The 17,201-nt window shown below is 46.9% G+C and overlaps 1 protein-coding gene across 1 annotated transcript in view; it reads left to right on the forward strand.

Moving 5' to 3' along the window:
- Positions 1 to 8,807: 8,807 nt before the first annotated feature.
- LAMC2 (laminin subunit gamma 2) overlaps positions 8,808 to 17,201 on the forward strand; it is a 36,443-nt gene continuing 28,049 nt past the window's right edge. Inside the window, exon 1 of the mRNA XM_030572320.1 lies at positions 8,808 to 9,040. Within this exon, the coding sequence (XP_030428180.1) occupies positions 8,938 to 9,040 (103 nt within the window). The 5' untranslated portion in view covers positions 8,808 to 8,937. The remainder of the gene's footprint in view (positions 9,041 to 17,201) is intronic.

Below are 17,201 nucleotides of genomic sequence, written 5' to 3' on the forward strand. Positions count from 1 at the left end.
CAAAGAATCCACCACACATACTGGTAAGCTGTTCCAATGGCTAATTACCTTCACCATTTAAAAGTTTATTTCCAATTTGAATTTCTCTAGCTTCAACTTCCAGATCTTGGATTTTACTAATACCTTAAATTAATTCCTAGGCCTGGCCTAGATTAGGATTTCAAGATGTAACACTAGCATCCGATGTCACCTGCTCCCATCTGGTTAAATTCCCTTGTAGGGTAGGGGGAGGATGTGCCTTTCGTTCCACCCTTTATTCGCCCTCTGAGAAGTTAGCAACCTCTGGAGTTTTCTCATTGGTTCAGTCTACTCGGTCCCATTTCCAGAGTGGTACAGTTTGTTCTCCTTTACTTGCTTCTTCTGAACTTTGATGACTCATGCACCATTTATTATTCTTTTGGGGTCAGGTATCTCCCATGCCTGGATTCCTGCTCTCTTTCCTTCCCTGTGTTTGCAGCATCTATATTCTGTGGTATTGACAATAACCTGTCTGTCTGTGTACTAAGCTGAGTGACGGGTGCCCTGCCTCTTCCAGCAGCACCGAAGGACTCTGAAGGAATTAGCTACCTTCACTGTCTGTGATTTGCAGAAGTGAGATGCTGATTTTGGATGGTTGTGGCTTTGCGTCTGAGAGTTGTAGGCCCAGTAGAGGTCTAAGAACTGAATCTGTAGCCTTCCTACATATGCAAGAAATGAGATCTCAGTTTGCGGCTCTGTACAGCATCGTTGACAGTGCTACTGGGCTGGGGAGAGTGGTTCCAGCCAGCTTTCATGTCTCCTGCTTCTTTCCTAGAGCTTGTTACAATTTACCAAAAACTGACTTGAAATTCCCCTACCTGTGAATGCTTCTAATCCCACCAGTGGAGGAGAGCTGCCTTCGCCCATGCTAACTAACACATTTTTAAAGTCTAGTGTACTCTGCCTCTACCATTTTAAGACATTACTAGCAATTACTAGCAGCATTGGCTGCAGTAGATTTTCTAAACTTCTTGACTAACTTGCTAACATCACACCTTTAAATCCCAGTCTAGAGTAGGCCTTTAAATGGGTCCAGAATCTGAATTAGACAGATTACCTTCTGTCCTGGTGAAAGGAACTCTCTGTTTGCGCTAGCACTTCCTACCGATTTTCTAAATGTGGTCTCTTGTTTATCATATAGAAACACAAGTTTAGTCAAGAGTGGGGAGCAGCTGGTTGGGCTCATTGTTCCAAAATATACCCTGGATTACAAATACCAGTTTTTTATGAGCAAACCTCGTGCTGTAGAGTCTGTGGTTTTCGTTCATTACAAGTAGTGGAATATGAGCAGAGGTTTGTACTGGAAACAATGCTGATCTTGTCTGGACTGTTGATCTCAAGGTTCTGTCTGCCTTCTGTGCCATCTAAGATGCTGCGGGGAGGAAAGAGCCCTTTCTGCCTTTTATCCCATCCCCAGACTTCAGGAGGTCAAACCCGACCTGTAGACTGAGGGCTAGATCCTGAGCTCAGATAAATTAGTTTAGCTTTATTGACTTCAATGGAGTTGTGGCAATTTGCACTAGATGAGGAGCCTTCTTCCTCTGCAGTTTCTGACCTACCACTTGTGGATGATTATGCCTTTCTCAAGGTGCTAGTATTTCAGGACTCCATTGGGGAAGGTGTTCCTGAGAACCATCTTCCTCCCCTGTCTTTCTGATGGATGTCTGACACCACTGTGCTCCCCCTTCAGAAATGACAGCAGCCAAGGATCTTTGGCCAGTGCTAATCAGTGGTGGTGTCATTGAAAGTACAGATTGCCCCTATCTGCATGCTTCTCCTCTGCCCTCGCCCCTGCCACCCTCTCCTAGCATGTCAGTAGGAATTTTTAGACTCTCTCACCTGCTCCTCTCTGCAATCTAAAGCTGTTTAAATTCCTCTGCTAGCTGCCTTCCTCTTAGTAACCCTTGTTTTATCTGGTGAAAAAGCAGGGCTGTTTTTCTGGGTGGCATGTCAGTTTCAGTAGCTTAGTGGGCGTGACAAGACATACAGCTGCTGCCAAAGTTGAACCTTTGGGTAACTATCTTGGACAGGTTTCACTGTGGTATTGTTCCTTTTGATTAATGTCCATTTTGTGTTGCTGTCCACTTCTGATTTGGTAGCAGGCTGCTCTTTACTGAAACTGTTTAACTAAGACGATGTCTATTAAGCTTCCTCCTCAGTGGAGTAAATTATCCCCCCTTCAGCTTATTTGTGTCATAACATGGAGGTGCACTTTACAACTGGTAAAATGCTAGAGATCCCTGCCCCAAATAACTTGCAATGGAAAGCATGAACAATTGCAATATGGCTAATGGGTGAAGAGCACTGTGAGGACAGGATTAAGTTGCCTTGCTCTGTCACTGTATCCTGGTCTGCGATGGGTCAATATAATAGTTCAACAGCATTTTCTTTAGACGTTGGCAAGGTGGGGGTTCTTCCAGGTTCCTTGTATGACCAGGTCTGTCTTAAGACTGACTGACTGCGTCAGGGTGTGCCTGGACTGGAATAATCGTGAGGATTCTCCACAGTTCCCTCAAGTGCATCCCAGCCTTGTTACCGGTCGCTGCCTTCCGGTCACCAGATCGTTCTACCTGGGTTTAAACTGCATCACAGTGTCAATGAACTTGAGTATGTGATGGTTCCAAGACCAATATTACAACCTGAAGGAGGTAACTGCACAATATTCCCTGTCTTGTGGGGCTGTTCCCTCTTGTAAAATCAAACAGCCAGTCTCTTTCTATTGGCGGTCCCTGCCCAAAGCCCTTCCTAGTGCAGTATCTCCCTGCTACAGGTGATGGTATCTCCTGGTCCATAGGTGGAGTGCTGGGAGGAAAACTAAGCATGAAGAAGGCTGGAGACTGTTCCTTCCAGCTCAAGTTTGGAATTTCTTTGGGAGGCACTTGATGTAGTGCATAAGAAACTGCAAGTAAGCAAGCCCATGAAGGAAGCAGCTGCCTGTTATTTATACTGAAACGGAATCTGTGGATAGTGAGAAGCTCCAACTCATCCATAAAGGAGTTAATGCAGGAAACAGATCCCCAGGACAGGGAATGGCACTGAACTGAGATCTAAGTGCAGATAAGGAATTCCAGCAACTCTGCCAGGGCTGGTAAAGGCAGAGGGAGATTTTGTGTTGCTTGTATTTCTGGTCAGCATTGCATGAGCTGTGTCTTGTGGGAAGTGGAGTGCGGCTGATGCTGCTGACTCCAGGGAAATGCCGTTTGTTTGCTCCCTGCGCTAACTGACACGTCACAATCTCTCGCCTCAGAATTTTTTTCTGGTTCCTCTTTGTTTAACTTTTTGTTTTCTGGAAACAGCAGGTTTGCCTGCTGAAGCCTGTGGACCATGCGTGTCCTTCACACAGCCCTTCCTAGGAGCTCTAGAACCATGCTCAGGGAGTTTGAATTGGTGGAAGGAGTGAGGGCATGTCTGAGACAGAGCTTGCACTGTGGTTTGTTTCATAGCTGTGGCTGCTAGAGGCTCATGCTGTGGTTGTCTTCAGCTGACATTGCTAGTGTCTTTGCTATCCTTGCCAGGCACTGCTGTGAGAACATTGTGGGAGACAACCAGGTCTTAGGGGGATGGAAAGGGATTCTGGGAGGCCTGGCTCTGCTCCTTTATCCCACTGGCTGGAGTGAGGATTACTTTCTGGGTGGGGCCCTTAGGGGCAGCCTAATGGTGGCTATGGATGGTGAACGTGCCCTGCCTGGAGGAGGCAGGGTGGTGGCGGGGGCCTTGAGCAGCTTCATAACGCAGGCCACAATTGGACTTGGGGGCTGATTGGACACAGTTATACAATGCCCAGGTCAGGCACGTGTGTGAATTCTGAGGAACAGCTGTGGCAGGCATAAGCTGGGTATGCTCAACCAGTAACATGTTCCAGATGAGATTCCTAAGTTGATAGATAGTGGCTCTGGGAGTTACAGGGAAATGTCAGGAATGGTTTGAGAACTTCCTTGGCAGCCTGCAGGTGCCTGGCAGCAGAGTTGCTACAGGATTGTGGAGCAGAGAGAAGAATGCAGTAAATGCAGAAGAAAGGAAATAGATTCCTTCCTTATCTCACTTACCTGTGTGTGTGTTTTGTGACGGACAGGCAGGGCGTAGGCTAGGCAAGGCCAGACATGACTGTACTTCCTTGCGCTGCTGACACCTCAGCTGCAGTCTAGCCAGGCAGGCCTGCCTGGCTTGCTCACGGGAGCTGCATGGAAGGGCATGGTTCCTGAGTGATCTGCCACAGCCCAGAGGGGGTGGAATTCGACTTGAACCTCAGCTGGAAGAAAGGTGTCCCTGGGGCTGTTAACCTGAGTAGGAAGACAGTCATGGTCTTGATAATTCTGGAGAACATTCCTCTGAGACCTGCTTTTACCACAACCGGGCCACCTCCCTGTCCTGTAACTCTCAGGGCATTTTCAAAGCTGGTGACAGGTTGGGTCTTGCTCACTGGATCGTTGCTTTCCAGTACGAATGAGGGCAGGGCAGCCTGGACTTTGCAGTCACTGGAATTAACCAGCACTAATGGGTTCAGGAACAAACAGGAAATGTCAGGAATCTGCCTAGTACCTTACATATGTTCCTCGCAGAATCCCATTTTGGCAAGGTTCCAGATTTTATTCTGGGAACTGTTTTGTCCCATGAAAGCTATGAGGCAGCCTGGCCTAGTGTACTAAGCACAGGCTTGGGAGCCCAGGAACTTCTGCATTTTAACCACAGCTCTGCCACTGACTTGCTTTCTGTGGCTGTGGGTAAGACTCTTAACCTCTCCAACCCAATTTCCCCATCTGTAAAACAGGGATGAAGATATTGTGCTGCATCCTGGGGATACCCAGGGCTGGGAGGATCCTGCTATCACCTACCCTTACTGTGAGGAACCCTTGTCCTTGCCTGCTTGGGGTCAGCTCCCCAACTCTGACCTGGCCCAGGCACAAGCACCCCCTTTGCAGGCCCACTGTGACTTTACACTTATCAGTAGGCAAGCTCCAGCCCCTGAGCCCCTCCCAGAAAAGTCCCGCCCCGCTCCACTGGCCACCTGCAGTATTCACAGACATGCTGTGCCCAAAGGAACAGTACGCCCCAACTTGCCAGTTACACTTAAGTCACTGCTCTGCTTAACACACAGCACTTGCTTATGTTTAAATAAGCATGTTTATTTAGCTAAGTCTAGTGATACCAAGCAGAAGATCTGGAAACAGATGGTTGCATATAAAATAAAATTTACGTGCATTCTAGAACCTGGACAGACTTATCTAGATACTTTCATGTCTTCGACCAATGCGTAGCCAGAGTCCTTCCAATGTTCTGCAGCCAGGCTTGGCCATGATCTTCTGTTCCTAAGCCCTGTCACACAGTAAGCTTGCCTCCTGGGTGGAAGATGCTGTGTGTTGCTTTGCATTACCTGATGTATCAGACTAATCCTTTGGTATTAAGCACAAGCAGGATGACCCCCTGCTGATTGTTTTGTTCCTTAGGTTCTCTCCGCTGTAGATTTTGACAAGCTTTTAATTAGTGTAAGGCTTAGTGTGCAAATAGGCCACTGTTGTGAAGTGGACAATGCACTATGACCAGACAGAGAAATAAGGGTAGCCTACCCACTGACTGACACAAACCTGTCTGGCACCTGTCACCTCATGGAGACCTTGTCTTACCTTAGTAACATAATTTTCATTATAGATACATAACTTCATAAATAATATCCTTATACGCATTTTGCAGTGATTATGGCCACTAGCAGGCTACTGGATCTCAGTGGAAACCTCGCATGCCCCCCATGGGTGAATTACCCAACCCACAGCACCCTGTAAAACTGTGGGTATCCCCTGTGCCCTATGCCACTCTGGGTCACAGATCTCTCACAGAGATGAGGGCAGAAAACCTGCACATCCTCATCCTCATCCCAACTTGTGCACTCAGGTTTTAGTCTAACTGTAAGTGTTTATGCTCTTCGTTTAACTCGATAGAGTTAACTTTTTTTTTTTTAATGGGGCTGCCAGAGATGATGCATCTGAATTGAAGGATCCAATTTGCAAACAGCAAAAACAGCTTTATGACCCTGCTTCACTGGATAGTGACCTTTTTTATCTTGTCATTGGTCTAAATCTTGCCACGTCAGTATAGCCTGAAAGCTAAATCAGCTGCAGGTCAGTAGCCAAATTGGAAATAAACAGGTGGTCTCAATCCAGGCCCTAGTGCCCATGTTGCCTCACCCCTCTAGAAAGGCATTGTGGTGGGTAGCTTTGCTGGCAACATTAGCATAAAGAGGCGCATTTAGTTATTGGCATAGAGTCAGAGTTACCCACTTACTTAAAGAAATTTTCCACTTAGAACAGGCTCAAGGCCGGTCTGATGGGAGGAGTATGGGGGATGTTGTACAGCTGCTATCTGCACTGTACCTATTCTGCACTGCAGTCTCTGGGACAGTCAGTTATGCTCATTTAATTACCCTGAAATTTACTTTTTAAAATGCCCAGAGCCATCTTTGCAGATATATTAACCTAGGGTCTATAACCTTTGAGAATGTGTTCATCCTGGATGGCAACCTGTTTTTAATCCAGCAATGGAAAATCCCCTAGGATTCTTGCACTGGAGAGAAACTCTTTTCCACCATTTAATATGGAACTGTAAAAACATTAGGTCAGTCTTTACAACCGCTCTGATCAACTGGTGAGAATTTCCCCCGCAAAGCACAGAGACTGCTCTGTTGCGTTTACATTTCTTTTTGACAACGGATTGAAGAATGAATCCCTTTAGATGAATGTCAGACCCAGAGAGTAAGGGGTGGGGGAAGAGAGAGAGAGAGCACCTGTGGCTCATATCAGAGATCATTTTCATTTTAAAGTTCCCCAACTAGTAACACAGTGGAGGTTGGGCTCTTCCCCTTCTTGTTTGTTAAGACCCTCTCCAAACCATGCTGTCATATCTAAGGGGCTATATAAACAGAATGTCATATGTAATTTCATTTCTGTGGGGGGCTGGATGTGCTCTTTTCGTTGGGGTCCAAATGAACTGGCTTGTCTAGAAAATAAGGTTTTGAAAGATATCTTTTGGTTAGTGTCTGGGGCGCGTTAAATGCTAGGATCCTAGACATCATGACTTAGTCCTGGTGGGGAATGGCTGATGAGTAAAGATTAAGTAAATATGTATGAAGGATGAGTAAGAGGGAGAGGAGATATCCAGCTAGTGTGTGAAGGAGGTAAACCCAAGGAGATGAATTGGTTAGAGTGGTGTGAAGGGGGACAAGGAGGAGTAATGCAACAAAATCAAATAAGGAAAAATTTTGATTAATATCAGGAAAATCTTCCTGACAATGAGCTGCATTGTTCTCTCAGGGAAGTGGTAGCAGTCCCATTGATGAGGGTGTTTAAAGATATGCTGGGCAATAGAGAAAATACTGCAGTTATCAGTTCTGTTTTGGTGGGTGGATGGTGTAATGCTGGCTATGTAGATCGGCAGAGGAAGAAGTGGAGGTAATTGTGTATTTTGTAGCACACAGGGATTCTTTATTAAATGCACTTCACCAAATGACTGAACGACCTACAAGGTGGTTTGGCAAGAGCCCACTGTTAATTACAACTTTGGGAATATTTACACCTCCCCTTTTAAAACACATCAGATAATTAATCCTGGGTGGCAGAAATCGACATGCCATCAGCAGCTTGGTGGGTTGTGTTTATTGTTTGTCCCAGGCTATGGTTAAGCTCTACTGCGTTAAATTAACAGAGAAAAAGCTCTAATAAAAGATCACTCAAAAGCAGAGGCAGGTAAACGTGGCCAAAGGAAATCACAACTGTGCAGTGGCATCATGCTGGTTGCACTCCGTGGACTCCCCAAAATGCTGCGACGGATCTCCTGGCAAGGAACTGAGCAGCATTATGTCAGCACCAGGAATTTAATCCTTAGGAGGCTGTTGGGCAGTTTAAGAGATTCGGAGGGAGACCTAGACATTAGTGACTTGGATTAGAGATTGAGGCTGGCTCTGAAGCTAGCAGAAGAGCAGTAAGTTGGGAAGCATTGGCTGGACTGAACTGGGCTGGATTTCAAACCATGGGCCCAGGCCCCGTTGAGTAGAATAACCAAGTAGGCAACCAGAAAGCTTAGATTCAAGGCTGAGCTTGTAGTGCTCCTTAACTAGTTCTCCCTGAGCTAGTAGTGCTCCTGGGCAGTTTGCCAGGGTGTCAGGTCAGGTGTAGTTATACCCAGCTGCAACCCATGACAGTAATCAGGAGGCATAGGATGTAGTGCATAGGGTATTGGACCTGGGTTTTGATCCTGAGTCTGACCTGCTTTGTGAGCTGGGGCAAGTCACTTCACCTCTCCATGCCCTTTGTTTTGTCTATTTCGATTGCAAGCTCTTCGGGTCAGGGACTGCCTCTCTCAATGCATCCGTACAGCACCTTGCACAGTGGGACCCTGATCTTGACTGGGCCCTCTAGACACAACTGTAATACAGGTGGTGGTGATCAATTCACGGAGAGCACTAAGGAAGGGAGAGTGACTGAGACCGGTCCCCCTTGATTTCAGTGGCAGGCTTGGGTACAATGAAGGATTCATAGAATCTGCAGCGGCTTTTATTTAATTTTGAGGGGCTTCTGCTGAGGAGAAGAAACTCATTACTAAATCCTTGGCACTGACTGGGAGGAAGCTTACACGGCTGATGTGCCTTTCTATCCCTCCAGACCTCCCTCCTGTCTGGGTTTGTGCTGCTGTTTTGGTTGATGTAGGACAGCCCAGAGAGCTGGTAAGGAGATCTGAGGTTTAGGTGTGTCTGCTTCATATGGGCTGGGCTCTCCTTATTCACCAAGTAAGTCTGACTGAGGCACATGCTTTCTTCCTGTGTCGGGAGTGACTCAGGTATAGGAGCTGATAAAATCACCTGAGAAGAGAAAGTGAAGCACATTGGAAAGCCAGCTGCAAGCTCCCTGCTCTGCTCTGGTGTATTGTGTATTCATGCCTGGATCCCCAGAAATGACTTTGCACTGGCTGCTAACCCTGAGCTGCTTCTGTGTCTCTCTCTTCCTGCCTGCAGCTATCAGTACCAACAGAAGAGAAGGTGAGTCTTACGTGATTAGATCTTCCTGCTTCACTTTAGAAAACTGATTCCATGTACAATTTTTTTTGTTTTAAATTCTGCACTGGGTGAAGGGTACCAAATGACCTTAACTGCTACAAAGCCCCTAGGTGAGACGGCACCAAGCTGTGAGATCTCACTCCCCTCCTGAGATTTCTGAGAGACGCTTGTGGATGGGAGTGGTAATGTTCTGGTTGGAAATAAACACTTGATACTATTATCTGGATTTCCTCAGAATTTAAACATCACAGGAATGCTGCATTGATTCATCAGGACCATTGGTAGCCCAGATTATTCTGGGACCCTCTTTAAATAACTTACTGGCATGCAACTACTTTCTTTAAAGACTCTCTATTTTAGAGGGATTTGGGTCTGAACATGCTAATTACATTATGCTGTATTATGTTAATACAGCACTTTAAGTAGCCCAAAGTGTATGCTGCTAAGCCAATGCATGAACTGGAAGAAGAGAGCCTTTTTGGCTTAGTAACACTTACAGAATTCAGATCTTGTGAAGGTTTGCCTTTCAAAATGTTTTGTGTTAGACCAGGTCTGCACATGCAGTGTTTGCAGCTTGCAGGTGAACACATGTACAGTTATCTGTTGTGACACCACACAACTAGTATTTTTTATATGTTACGAGATACTTTGTATGATGGTGTTGGTTATATATCTATACATGTTTGGACAGGTGATAGTGACCGGTACTGTGACCGTGCAACTATTTATATGTGTGGCTGTATGACAGTGTGACACCTAGCCTGTACTGCAGGGATAGGCACCTTATGGCATGCATACCAAAGGCGGCACGCGAGCTGATTTTCAGTGGCACTCACAGTGCCCGGGTCCTGGCCACCAGTCCGGGGGGGCTCTGCATTTTAACTTAATTTTAAATGAAGCTTCTTAAACATTTTAAAAACCTTATTTACTTTACATACAACAATAGTTCAGTTATATATCATAGACTTATAGAAAGAGACCTTCTAAAAACATTTAAATGTATTACTGGCATGCGAAATCTTAAATTAGAGTGAATAAATGAAGACTCAGCACACCACTTCTGAAAGGTTGCTGACCCCTGCTGTATAGTATGTTTTGCTACATTGCATTGTATTTGATGTATGGTTACAGAGTGTGTATTGACAGTAATAGGGTCTTCACAGACTGTGCAAGCTGGTCTGATCTTATGGCTATTGTTGCTACTACGTATCATAACTCATGACAGTGTCACACCATTGGATATGTGTGTTTGTGACTGACTTGAATGTGTGTTGTAGGTAATGACATGCCACTAAGTTTGTTTATAGATATTTGCTTAACACTGTCAGTTTGAGGGCAGCATCTGTGACTACACTGATAAAGGTGTGCTGCTGTGTATACTTCATATTTGCCTAAATGTATTTATGTTAAGAGTTTAATACGTTTTAATTTTTAGTGGCTTGGAAGTAGGGTCTATAATTTCAATTATTTTTAATGTAAGCATACCAAGAGATGGTAGAAAAAGTAAAGGAAGAAGTATTGAAAACAATCCCATTTTGCAAAAACAGATTTGATTTATGTAAGGTGCAATAATTCTATCTGAAATGAAATCTCTTAATAAACCATCATAGTTTCTCTTCCCTTTTCCTTCAGTAAATGAATCCGTGTAGTCAGACATTCAGCTTATGTGGACTTCGAACTTATTATTGCACTTGGTATAAAGTGACAACCAAAGGCAAATTATTGACAAGCTCTTATTGAGCAGGATTAATCTATTACAAACTTCCTGAATCAGTTAATCAAAAGCAGCTCAATGTTAATGTTGTTGGTTCTCTCTCTCCTGCACTCACTAACCAGCCATGTCAGCACAATTAATACACTTTTGTTTACAACGGAACTATTTAAATCAGGTTAGCGAAATATGAAATCTCATTTAGTTACAGAAGATCATAGGCTGGTTTTTCAAACTGCTCAGCAAAACCCGTTATAATAGATGTGTATGTTGTGATGTAGACAGGTGTATGACACTGAAAGTTTCCTGATGTGGGCGGTGTGTCATTCAATGAGTGCATGCATGGTTGTGAGCATGGCATTGTTTATAATTATTTGGGCAAGGAAGGCTGCGCACTAGCATGAAACAATTTTTTCCATGTGCCATTATATGTGATGGTGCGAGCTGTCTGTCACTTGTGGGGTGTGTCTCTCTTTCGGTTGGCTGTGGGTTTAAACAGTGATGTTTGCCTGTACCCTTGCAGGTACTGGTGCCAGAAAGGGAGATCTAGGTTACCTGTGCTTTGCATCTGTTAAAGGCTGGTTCTCAAGCATCTCTGGTGGGAAAAACATCCTTGGATGTATCAGGACCCTGGTGGAGTCAGATGCATGGGGCTCAGCAGTGTTTGTTGTCCCCTTCAAGTGCGGAGAATCTGGCACATGGATTGTAGGTGCTCTCATTATTCAGGGATGAGGGAGGCTTTGGCAGCTGGAAGGGAGACTGAGTGAGTGCTGGATACCTGTGTGTGTTTCTGGGGCTGGAGGAATGGGTTGGATTTGGGTGCTAGCTTACAAGGGTTCAGGCCACAGGTTCATCTTGCTGTGATGGGGTGGAGTAAGTGGCATGCTGGTCTGGGGCCCTGAGAAATACACAGCTCTGTGCAGTTGGCACATGCCATGGGCTGGCCTCCCTAGTGCTTCCACTTGTGATGTTTAACTGTAGGAACGAATTGGTGGGTGTTTAGGGCTCACTGACCAGCAAAGACAGCCACCCCTGGCCTGCTTCTTTCCACCTGACAGGGATTCCTCTGCACTCTCCTCTGGGATGTACAGACCCTGTCAGGTTCCCAGGGCTCATACTTCAGGCTGGCTTAGAGATCTCAAACTCAGGCCTTTGCCTGGCAGAGGCCTGGCAAGCTCCATTGGCTGGACCACTTGGACCAATACTGTGTGCCACTTGGAAACCAGACAAGAGGGACATCTCTGCCATGTCTCCCCAGCTCTCTTTGTGTTTGTCCAGCCCAGATGTGCATAGGAAAAGCAGGGTCAGGTTAGAAGAGGCATCATCCTGCAACATCACACTCCACTGCTCTGCTCCTCCCAGGAAGCACTGACGCAAAATACATTCAATGTGGGAATTGCAGAGCCCTGGAGAGCACATAGAGGAGAAATACTGATCAAAGTTCGAAGCCCTGGGGACATTCCATTTTGAAGTAGAAATTGATGGAGTCTGAGATCGTCTTTGGTGCAATTTTGTTCGTTTGCAAGGAATGTACAAAGCCCACTTCTCCCAACGCAGGAGGAACTAGGAACAAAAGGAGCAGTTTCCTAGCTTACAATCCCAAGCTGCTTTAGCCAGGACCTGACCCAAAAGTGCTCTCTCGCCTTCTCCCGAGTCATGCTGTGCTCATGGGCTCCTGTTTGGTTTTCTTCCTCCTCTGAGCCTCTCTGTCTCCGGCTTGTCTTTTTTACACACACGTGCACATGATCCCCTCCCCCAAAGCCCCCTGTCTTCTCAGGGTCTGTCTACACTGCAATCAGACACCTGTCACTGGCCAGAGCCAGCTGACTTGGGCTCATGGGGCTCTGGTAAGGGCTGTTTAACTGAGGTGTAGATGTTTGGGCTTGGATTGGAACCTCGGCTCTAGGATCCTGTGAGGTGGGAGAGTCCCACCGTTCATGCTGCAGCCTGAGCCCAAACAGCTACATCCCAATTAAATGGCCCCATAGCCCAAGTCAGCTGGCAGGGGCTAGCAGCAGGTGTCTAATTGCAGTGCACACATACCCTCAGTCCAGAACTCCTGGGTGGGTTCACAATCCTCTTTTCTCTTGGGGGAGGGAGGGGCTTCCCCTTAACTCATCCTGACAGTTATGCTAATTGAAGGGTGCATTCAAAGCAGTTTGTGATTCAAGCAGCCCCCAGTCTCTCTCAGCATAGCAATACCACAGTGCCTACAGCTAAGTGCAGGGCTGTGACATGAGTTATGGTTTAGCTCATTACAATTAAATAAATAGCATTGCCAAGCCACGACTCTGACATCCTGTGGGCAGAGGCTGGCTGGTGACGCTGCTGCTGCTGACTGACGCAAGATGTGGTCAGTGCATGGAGGCAAGCAAGATTTTCTGTTCTCCCCTGCTTGATGAGTGATCAACACGGCTGAGACTTCAGGGGAGAAAATGAACCTCTTTCCCCATTTTGGGACCCAGTTTGGGCTCCCTGTCAGCTCTATGGCAAAGAGGAAGAATTCCAGGCTTTGACGGCATAGAACTTTGTGGACTGTGGAGTCATTTGCCTAGAGCAGGCACAATCCAGTGAAGAGTCTGCTATGGAGGCGGCAGTCCAGAGGTGAATTCTAGCTGCACTGAACTGACCATCTGCTGGTTTTATTCATCTCCTAGAATAAACAAATAGGAAAAGAAGATTGCCGGAGGATTCAGTCATCTCCGTGGGACCTTCCACGGAAAGGGGAGAGGTTATGGTTCTCATGGAAGATTTATTACATTTAAATGTGTTGGTTCCCATGTGCTGAAGAGACTCTTTGCATGCTGGTTTGGTCTGTAACGTTGCCAGCCTCATTCCTTGCTACCGCTGAAATGTGAGTTGCACAGATTCAGGACCAGCCCTATTTTCCTTTAAGGGCTAGTCTTAGAGGAAAATAAGGAAAATAGTTAGGTCTGCTCAACGATATCGCTCAGGGCTGTGAAAAATTCCACACCCGTGTGTTGTAATCGAGCCGACCTAAGCCCCAGGGTAGATGCTGCAAGGTCGACAGCAGAATTCTTCTGAGACCCTAGCTACTGCCTCTTGGAGAGGTGGGTTTACTACAGCAGTGGAAAAACTTCACTGTGCCACTATAGCATTCCTATACAGCATATAGACACACCCTTCTTTATACATGAATTTAAGAGTACAACATTGCAGGGAGCCCAGGGCTTTGCCCGTCTCATGCTCCCGCCCTCCAGAAGCTGGAGTCATGATCAGAACAGCAGGCGAGAGTTTCTCCCTTTGTATGGTGTCAGGAATGCTTTGAGAATGAGGTTTTGCTGGGCACGTACTCTGGACCCCTCCATCTTGGCACAGCATTAAAGAACCCCAGCTGTTCTATCTGCAGGCCTCACCTTTTCCGAACAGCTGGAGAATTCAGTTTTCCCAAGGTAGGGCCTCTCAGCACCAGATAGGAAAAAGCTTTCCACTGTAAATCCCCTTCTTTCCCTCAGCCCGCAAACACAGCATCGCATTATTGACCCAGACAGTTTAGGGGGGTTTTAAAATTTAATCTGCTTTAGCTGTCCTGGGCAGAGGCTCCTGGTGAGGGTCCCCAGTAGGAACAAACACGCAGTCCAGTATGGGAGACCACTTCAGGTTAATAATGCATGAGCCCAATCTGTTGCCCTGGGCCAAGGCTATAGATGTAGTCCCCAGCATACGCCATGTGAAGGCAAGATGTGAAAATGTGCCCTGCTCTTATCCCCCATAGGATGCGCTGACATCAGTTTAACCTGGCCAAACTTCTGGGATATGCAAAAACTTCTTGGATGCTGTGTCCACGTGATCAGACAGCATTAAGCCGGCTACTGTGAACCACACAAGGGAGTCAGATGAGAATGGAAACCTTTTGAGAAAAATCTGGCTCAAGGAACCAGTTCTGTGGCTCTGGAATGGACCAGTCTCCCAGTGGCAGGATTGCAAGTAGAGAATGATACTGGAGTGGACCTAACTTGGACGGCGTATTTCATTACATTAGCAGCCCTGACAGAGTATGTGAATGTGTTTGTCTGCCATGCACGTTAATGGTGCCTGGGCAAGGACGTGTGTGTGTGTGTTTGGAGGGGCCCTGGGCACAGTATGGCTAGGGGGAGGGAGTAAAGGGCTAGGCCAACACGGTGGGTCACAAACATTGTTAAAGGAAGGGGACAATGCATCTAATTCCTAAGTAAAAATCTGAATGCTAAAATACCTGGGGAGAGCTAGCTCTGCCCCCTGCAGCTGTGCTGGAGGCAAGCAGGTTCGTAGGAGGCTTTCCCTTGCATGTTGCCCATCCTGGGGCTGGGGAGCACAACCACGAAGTGGCGATGGGGAGTGAGCACTGCCAGCAGAAAGGCAGAGGCTATCCCCTTCTGCAGCATGGGTGGCTCTGTGTCTCGAGGCAGATGTTAGCACTCAAGGGAAGTGGACGATGGCTACAATGTGTTACCCGTCCTCGCCCTATGCACTAGATTTCTGCTTGCTCTGGAATTCCCCCGATCAGTCTCTCTCCTTCCCTAAGCAAGAGATTTCTTCTTTGTTCTGTTCACAAGCTCCTCTCTGTCTCCCTCTCTCTTGTTTGTCTTAGGAGACTTTCCCTGGTTTCTCTTTCCAGTGTCTCCCTTTTCTTTCGCCCTCCTGCATTTTGTATCCATCTGTAAAGTGAGGTTAGTGCTGGTAGAAGATGCTGGATTAGCAGCCTGGGAAACCCAACTTTTTGGTCTAGATGAGGTGCAGCAGGACAGACTTCCCTACCAGGGACAATCTCTACAAGGGCAGGTCACCCCAATGGCCCATTCAGTCCTTGGCCTCTTTGATACAAGTTGGCCAGTGATTAGCAGGGTTTTTCTAACGTGGACACTTGGATGCTAGAAGCTGAGATGTTACAATATCCAAACAGTTTGCAGATGGGGATGATTTTGAGCCAGTGACCTAGAGCAGTCTGCATCCCATTCCCCACATCTTCCCCACGCTCTAAACTTTTGCTAAATTGCTCCTCTCTTCCTGTCTCTCTGTTCTCAGCCCCTGTCTGTTCTTTTGACAGCATCTTTGTCCTCCCACTGATCAAATGTCACCTGTAGTTGCTAAGGAACCCACAGGCCCTGTCCTTTCAACTGCCTCTTAAAGGGGACTTTGGCCCTACAGCTGAGTTTCTCTTTTAAAAAATTGTGGTACTGAAAAGTGATCTGTGTCTAGACATGCCTGGGTGTGCCAGGTACGTGAAAGCAATTCTGATGCCTTGAAGAGAATAATGTAATTCTCTTCAGTTGTAACCCTTCTGCCACGTGAAGTCAGCAACAACAAGGGCTGAATTCAATATCCAGGGTGCCTCTTAACAATACAACATAGAACTGGCTTGAGTCCCCACCCAGTAATCTGGGAAAATTAAACACCACCCTTTGGCACCTCTAAGAGGCAACGCTTCCCCTCTTGCGAGCACTGAGTCTGTGTAGGGCAGAGAAAACTTTTACTACAAAGGGGAAAGGAATCTGGCATTAATTTAGGGAAATACCACAACCATGATTCAAACACATCTGACCATGAGCAAAACTCCCGCCCCAGAGTACACTGGGCAGTGTCCTTTGCCTCTGTTTCTCACCTTGTGGTGTAAAAATCCAACAAACTAATGTCTCTTACCTTTAAGATGCCACTCCCCTCTCCCTCCAGTGCCTCCCACTCCCAGTTGCTGTCCTTGGGCAGTGGAGACCCAGCATTCAGAGATGCGTTCGTGTGAGTTCACCTCCCATCCGGAGGGGGAAGGAATGTCGAGCAATGCCTTCCCTGCCGCTGCCCCTGCACTGGCTCACAGTTCACGCTGTGTCACTGCTGCACCATTGTTCACTCTGCTGCTGACATTTGTTGTGCCACCGTTCAGTCCACTGCACCATCATCTGCTCCATCACCAATGGCCCTGTGCTGTCACCTGCTTCTCTACTGTGACCTCTGCAAGTCGGTCTCTTGAGGTTCCACCCAGTTCCCAGTGATTTCAGCTCTCAGTGTGGGTACCTCACGTCACTGCTAGTGCAGGCTGGACAGTCTCACCTGCGGAAAGGCTGTTCCACAGCAGATCTAAGCAGCACTTAGCCCTTGGCTACACTGGCACTTTACAGCGCTGCAACTTTCGCGCTCAGGGGTGTGAAAAAAAAAAAAACCCTGAGCGCTGCAAGATACAGCTCTGTAAAGCCTCAGTGTAATCAGTGCCGCAGCGCTGGAAGCACGGCTCCCAGCGCTGCAAGCTACACCCGTGTAGGATGTGGTTTACGCGCAGCGCTGGGAGAGCTCTCTCCCAGCGCTGGCGCTCCGACCACACTCACACTTCAAAGCGCTGCCACGGCAGCACTTTGAAATTTGAAGTGTAGCCATACCCTTAGACCTGATTACTGGTGATTTCAGCTCTAGTGATCACTTCACAAAACAAAAGACTCTCAA

This window comes from Gopherus evgoodei, chromosome 8 (genome assembly GCF_007399415.2).
Source record: "Gopherus evgoodei ecotype Sinaloan lineage chromosome 8, rGopEvg1_v1.p, whole genome shotgun sequence".
Taxonomy (NCBI): domain Eukaryota; kingdom Metazoa; phylum Chordata; order Testudines; family Testudinidae; genus Gopherus; species Gopherus evgoodei.